The sequence below is a fragment of the Nerophis lumbriciformis genome, linkage group LG21, assembly GCF_033978685.3.
Source record: "Nerophis lumbriciformis linkage group LG21, RoL_Nlum_v2.1, whole genome shotgun sequence".
NCBI classification, from domain to species: Eukaryota; Metazoa; Chordata; class Actinopteri; order Syngnathiformes; family Syngnathidae; genus Nerophis; species Nerophis lumbriciformis.
Genome location: NC_084568.2, coordinates 30,767,501 through 30,775,000, shown reverse-complemented (window position 1 = coordinate 30,775,000; position 7,500 = coordinate 30,767,501). Strand labels below are relative to the sequence as shown.

At 37.9% G+C, this 7,500-nt stretch overlaps 1 protein-coding gene across 2 annotated transcripts in view; it reads right to left on the bottom strand.

Annotated features, from left to right (window-relative positions):
• Nucleotides 1-7,500, bottom strand: part of rims3 (regulating synaptic membrane exocytosis 3) — a 77,492-nt gene that overhangs the window by 52,490 nt on the left and 17,502 nt on the right. Inside the window, exon 2 of one of the 2 annotated variants that reach the window (XM_061982460.1) lies at nucleotides 4,693-4,982. In XM_061982460.1, the coding sequence (XP_061838444.1) occupies nucleotides 4,693-4,945 (253 nt within the window). In that variant the 5' untranslated portion in view covers nucleotides 4,946-4,982. The remainder of the gene's footprint in view (nucleotides 1-4,692; nucleotides 4,983-7,500) is intronic. The other variant, XM_061982459.1, reaches the window with a different exon arrangement.

Below are 7,500 nucleotides of genomic sequence, written 5' to 3'. Positions count from 1 at the left end.
AATTTCTTTAAAAAATCTTAACTTGGTCCAGCAGAGATTGGATCCATAAGTGTGATTTGTTGTGGAAAAGCTTGCATCTCCACAACAAAAGGGGAGCTGTGATATAAGGACATACAAGAGGGTGCACTCTCCTGTGATTTAGTTCCAGGCGAGATATGTTCTCCTGGCAGCAAAGAACATCTAAATTTAGACACCCCCCGCCCGCCAACCGTCTTCCTTTTTTTCACTTTCTCAGCCACTCCAAGCCTCCTTATCCTTACTTTGACCTCATCAACACAAAAAACCAGCTGAGCTCCTGTGGCGCGTGCATCAACAGCACCCGCTAGGTCTCCAGAGTGTCCAAAGGTGCATGGGCCAACATAGGATGGACCAAGCACGGGTTCCAGGGCAAGGAAAGAATTGGCACGTGCGCATGCGAGTGACAGCGTGTGTTCTTGTTTACGCGGCCGGTGAGACATACGGTGTCACCGTTAGCGCTGGCACACAAAATGTGTGTTGGACATGCGACACACTTTGTTGTCATGCAGGGGAAGGGACTTTTAAAAATGATAAGATGAAGGATTTGTGTACGTTTTATTGATTTAGATGTTGAACCGGCAATGGACCAGGTTACTTCCGAAAAAACATGGAGTTCTGTATTTGTGCCCGTGTGTTGGTTACTTCACAGACTAATTCCTGGAAGAGAACAATCTAAATAGACAGATAGGACTCTAACATTTACATTTTGTGAGAATTTTGCACATTTTCAAAAAGCTACTGTTTTAAATGTCACAATACTAAAAGTGTCATGATCATGTTTTGTTTAGTTATGTTCTGTTAGTTTTGGACTCCATGAGTTCCTGTTTTTGTGCACCCTTGTTTGTTTTAGTTTCCATGACGACTCATTAGTTTCACCTGCCTCATGTGTTTGACTCACGCACCTGCTCTAATCAGAGACTATTATTTAAGCCTGTTTTGCCAGTTAGTCGTCCTGGCGACATTGCTCTGTCCATGCCATAGTTCTTGATTATCTTTTCATGCTCTGTTTTGACTTTTCTTGCCGTAGTCCTGCTGTTCGATTCATGCCGTGTCCAGTAAGTCTTTTTGTTTCACGTCCATAGTTCTTGCTATTTGTTTCAAGCCACAGTTTAGTGAGTTTTTTCATGTTTTTAATTTCATGTCCATAGTTTATGCTAAGTCTTAGCTTTTGTTTCCTACGTTAAGCTTGCCTTCGTCTTGTGCGCCTTTTTGTTTTGAACTTCGTTGAGTTTTTGAGTAGGGATTAAAATGTTTTCCTACTGTCGTAGGCAGATATTTACATATATCCGTATTTAAGTGTTACTTCTTTATTTTCATAATCATATTACAAAACAGCTAGTGTTTTTCTTCCAATTGTGGTCTTTTGGTTGTCTGCAAATACTGTGTGCTAACCTTGACTATGGAATGTAAGGAGGAGAGATACTCCTTTTATCTCTTCTAGAGTCCAGCTGCGGAGGACAATGGGCATGTGTTTGGGCTGGAAAGACAAGACAGCGAGGGTGGGAGGGAGAGAGACTTTATAGAATAGAAGGTTTCCATATTTTAGGGCAGACCATCTTAGCTGCGCGATTGAATGTTCTATGCTGGACTGGTCTCATGATATTTACAAAGCTTTGCAAATATATTACAAAATACCTATTCTGTCTCTGGTGGTTCATCTACTCAGTTTTCAGTGTCGTAAAGAGCTTGGGAGCGACCAGAAACTTGAATTCCCTGGGAGGAACAACTGGTCCAAACGCAACACTACCTTCAAGCCTTGTCCGGTCTAGTCCGTTTGCATCCCGGGAGAACAAATCTCGCAGCAAGCTGTGAAAAACTCCTCGTCTTGACAAAAAGATTGTTTCTTGTACATTTGTGTGAAGATTGACACATTTTAGTCAGAATGTGGACATTTGTCATTTAAAAAAAAATCTCATCATTACCATTTTATTTTCTAGAAATATTTATTTTTCAAAAAGTACAACTTTTTCTCATGAAATTATGTTTTTCTCTCTTACATTTACAATATTTCAGTGTGGCCTTACTTTTTTCATTTGTATATAATCTAGAGATGTCCGATGATATCGAACTGCCGATATTATCGGCCGATAAATGCTTTAAAATGTGATATCGGAAATTATCGGTATCAAAAAGTAAAATGTATGACTTTTTAACACGCCGCTGTGTACACGGACGTAGGGAGAAGTACAGAGCGCCAATAAACCTTAAAGGCACTGCCTTTGCGTGCTGGCCCAGTCACATAATATCTACAGCTTTTTACACACACACACACAAGTGAATGCAACCCATACTTGGTCAACAGCCATACAGGTCACACTGAGGGTGGCCGCATAAACAACTTTAACACTGTTACAAATATGCGCCACACTGTGAACCCACACCAAACAATGACAAAACACATTTCGGGAGAACATCCGCACCGTAACACAACATAAACACAACAGAACAAATACCCAGAACCCCTTGCAGCACTAACTCTTCCGGGACGCTACAATATACACCCTCCGCTACCCTCTACCCCACCTCAACCTCCTCATGCTCTCTCAGGGAGAGCATGTCCCAAATTCCAAGCTGCTGTTTTGAGGCATGTTAAAAAAAAATAATGCACTTTGTGACTTCAATAATAAATATGGCAGTGTCATGTTGGCATTTTTTCCCATAACTTGAGTTGATTTATTTTGGAAAACCTTGTTACATTGTTTAATGCATCCAGCGGGGCATCACAACAAAATTAGGCATAATAATGTGTTAATTCCACAACTGTATGTATCGGAATCGGTAATTAAGAGTTGGACAATATCGGAAATCGACAAAAAAGCCATTATCGGACATCTCTAATATAAACATTAACTTCCATGTTTGTAAGGAACCACTCTGATGCATGAAATATGTCGCCATGGTTTGGGGTTATTATTATGGTCAAGCTATGTATTAACTTCATAAAAAAACAACACTTTTTAGAATAATGAGAATATTTTTTTGAGGTTTTTAAAGATAAACTGCAATGGTCTTGCTGCTTGTTAAGAAATAAGTCAACCTTTAGTGTTCCTCCTTCTTACCAAGAGTGAGTGGGCTTGTGTTGACTTCAGCGGTACAAAGTAGTTCTACTGCACCAGCATGATATCTATAATTATACCCGTAAGACACAAAGGAGAACGTAAGGTCCCGACAATTATCTTCCTTCTCCATATGGACGAACTGCTACTGCGTATGTAATGGTGTAGCCTTAAGCTGCTCTGACAAAGGGAGGCATGCAAGTAAAAACTGAGAAAGAATGAAAAGAGAACAAAGTGGGAATGAGAAATAAAAATTAAAAAAAAAAAAAAAAAAAAAAAAAAGAGTAGAAATGTGTAGTGAGAAATGAGAAAAAAAAGAAAGTTGTAGTGAAGAAAAATGGAAAACAGGAAAAGAAAGTCGTAGTGAGGAAGAAACCAAAAACAAAGAATAGAAAGTTGAAGTGAAAAAAATGAAGACAGAAAGAAAGAGAAAAAAAAGAGTAGAAAGTTGGAGGGAAGAAAGATAGAAAAGAGAAAGAGGAGAAAGTGTAAAACAAGATGGAGTAAAATGAGATGAAAGAGATATTGTGTTACAGTGAGTAAAAGTGAAAATAAGACAACAGAAGAGTTTAAATGAGAAAGAAAAAAGAAAGAGTAGGATGTTGTAGTGAAGAAAGATGGAAAAGAGAAATGGGAGAAAGTGTGAAACAAGATTAAGTAAAAGGAGATAAAAGAAATATGGTGTTAGAGTGAGTAAAAGTAGGAAGATAGATGAGTTTAAATGAGAAAGAAAGAAAGATGTTGTGAAAAAAAGATGGAAAAGAGAAAGAGTAGAACGTGTGAAACAAGTTGAAGTAAAAGGAGATAACAGCGATATAGTGTTACAGAGTGAGTAAAAGTGAAAGTGAAAATAAGAAGACAGAAGAGCTTAAATGAAAAAGAAAAAAGAAAGTAGGATGTTGTAGTGAAGAAAGATGGAGAGAAAGAGGAGAAGGTGTGAAACAAGATGAAGTAAAAGGAGATAAAAGAAATATGGTGTTAGAGTGAGTAAAAGTAGGAAGATAGATTAGTTTAAATAAGAAAGAAAGAAAGAAAGAGTAGAAAGTTGTTGTGAAGAAAGATGGAAAAGAGAAAGAGTAGAACGTGTGATACAAGATGAAGTAAAAGGAGATAACAGAGATACGGTGTTAGAGAGTGGGTAAAAGTGAAAGTGAAAATAACAAAATAGATGAGTTTAAATTCGAAAGATAGAAAGAGTAGAAAGTGTGAAACAAGATGAAGTAAAAGGACATAACAGTGATATGGTGTTAGAGTAAGAGTGAAAGTAAAAGTAAGAAGATAGATGAGTTTAAATTCAAAAGTTAGAAAAAGTAGAAAGTTGTAGTGAAGAAAGATGGAAAAAAGAAAAAGTAGAAAGTGTGAAACAAGATAAAGTAAAAGGAGATAACAGATACGGTGTTAGAGAGTGAGTAGAAGTGAAAGTGAAAGTAAAAAAAATAAATGCGTTTAAATGCGAACGATAAAAAGAGTAGAAAGTTGTGGTGAAGAAAGATGGAAAAAGGAAGAAGTAGAAAGTGTGAAACAAGATGAAGTAAAAGGAGATAACAGAGATTTGGTGTTAGAGAGTGAGTAGAAGTGAAAGTGAAAGTAAGAAGACAGTAGAGATTAAAGGACTGACCATGTTGGTTGAGTTGCTGTGTGCTTTTGCTCCACTGGGACAATCCCACGATAGCCACCATCTTGGCGCCCAGGCTGGAGCGCCGCTTCTTGTTGCCGGCCAGCGACGTGGTCTCAGGACCCCCGCTGCCTCCGCCCGGACTCTTGTCCAGGTTGTACATGGCCCCCGAGATGCTGGACGAGCGCACCACGTTCCGAGCCGCTGCGCTCAGACCGCCCGGACTGGACACCTCCACCGAGGTGCTGAGCATCATGGTCCTGCTGGCCTTGGACGCGGACGCTGGAATACTGCTGAGGAAATAGGACAGACATCTTCACATACAACATATTACATTACATAACATAACATGCAATATATTACATTTAGAGATGTGCCGATAAATGCTTTAAAAAATGTAATATCGGAAATAATCAGATTTTTTTTATTATCGGTATCGTTTTTTTTATTTTATTTTTTTTATTTTATTAAATCAACATAAAAAACACAAGATACACTTACAATTAGTGCACCAACCCAAAAAACCTCCCTCCCCCATTTACACTCATTCACACTCGTTTCTTTGTTAATATTCTGGTTCCTACATTATATATCAATATATATCAATACAGTCTGCAAGGGATACAGTCCGTAAGCACATGATTGGTCCACTAATAGTACTAACCTTTAACAGCTAATTTGACTCATTTTCATTAATTACTAGTTTCTACGTAACTGTTTTTATATTGTTTTACTTTCTTTTTTATTCAAGAAAATGTTTTAAATGTATTTATCTTATTTTATTTTTTAAAAGGACCTTATCTTCTCCATACCTGGTTGTCCAAATTAGGCATAATAATGTGTTAATTCCACGACTGCATATATCAGTATCGATTTATATCGGTATCGGTTGATATCGGTATCGGTAATTAAGAGTTGGACAATATCGGAATATCGGATATCAGCTTGCAAAAAAGCCATTATCGGACATCCCTAATTACATTACATACAATACATAACATACAAAACAATACATTACATTACATAACATAACATGACATACAATAGATAACACATTATAATACCTAAGATAACATACACAACACGAATTACATACAATACAAAACATAACATGACATAACATAACGTACAATACATACCATACATTGCATACAATACATTATATAACACAATACATAACATTACAATAGATAACATACGATAACATACATTATATAACATAAAATACACTACATACAATAGATAACATAACATACAATAGATAACATACAATACATAAGTGAAGTGAATTACATTTATATAGCGCTTTTTCTCAAGTGACTCAAAGCGCTTTACAAAGTGAAACCCAATATCTAAGTTACATTTAAACCAGTGTGGGTGGCACTGGGAGCAGGTGGGTAAAGTGTCTTGCCCAAGGACACAACAGCAGTGACTAGGATGGCGGAAGCGGGGATCGAACCTGCAACCCTCAAGTTGCTGGCACGGCCGCTCTACCAACCGAGCTATACCGCCCTATACATTATATACCATACAATACATAACATACAATACATAACATATATATCATACATAACAAACACAATACATAACACAATCACAGAAATCAATGGTAAACTTTTACAACTGTGCCGTCAGCAGTGTCCTCACTAACGGCTTTTTAGTGTGGTTTGCTAGCTGCACTAAAGCGAACCAACAGGCCCTCCAGCGAGTGGTTAAAGCGGCGGGGAAAATTACAAGGACGATACTCCCAGAGATGAGTGCCATGTACACAACTCGCTGCCTAAAGAGAGTACACAACATCCTGAAGGACAGATACCAACCCGGCACATGGCCTCTTCAACCTGCTACCCTCTTGAAGGAGGTATAGATGGATTCGCGCCAGGACCACCAGAATGTCTCACAGTCTGTATCCCCAGGCTGTGAGACTGCTAAATGAACAGCCTGCCCTGGACCATCTTATTACCTCACTCTTCACCACCTCAATAATTGTGCTCTGGACATTGCATTGCTGCAACATCAACGTTACACCCATCAGACATCTGACTGTTCCCACCCCCACGTCCCTCTATCCGCCATCTTCCTGACAATGCTAAAATGTAAACTATTGTCAACCTGCACATCAATGCAGTTCCTATGCCGCTGGACAAAGCTCAAACAAAATCTCGTTGACATGTATGACTTAAGTGTTATTATGACAATGACAAAGGAATTGATTGATTGATTGAATACATAACACACAATACATAACACAATACATTACATAACATAACATACAATAGATAACATAACACACATGACGAGTACAGCATGGAAGGAGTCAGAATGTAATAATATTCGGACAAAAATGTATTGCACAAGCAGTTTGTGTTACCGTTAAAAAGATCCTGGCCATATCATTGAATATTACTCATTTTGGAACAACTTTGCCCCGCTCTTGGTAACATCTTGTAATTTGTACAAAAGTGTGTGACAGGAAGAAAAACTCTGCATTGCCTGGGGAAAAGTCTGTTGGTTCTAGATTGCTGGCCATGATTGTGAAAATGTATCTCCCCCTAATATGATCAATTATATTCAGGTCAATGCAATATCACTAGTACTAGTAGTAGTAGTATATTTTTTCAATAATAACTAGTGTCGGAGGCAGATATTTACATATCTGTATTTAAGTGTTACTTCTTTTTTATTTCATAATCATATTACAAAACAGCTAGTGTATTTCTTCCAATTGTGGTCTTTTGGTTGTCTGCAAATACTGTGTGCTAAACCTTGAGTGAGTAATGTAAGAAAGAGAGATAATCCTTTCTCTTATCT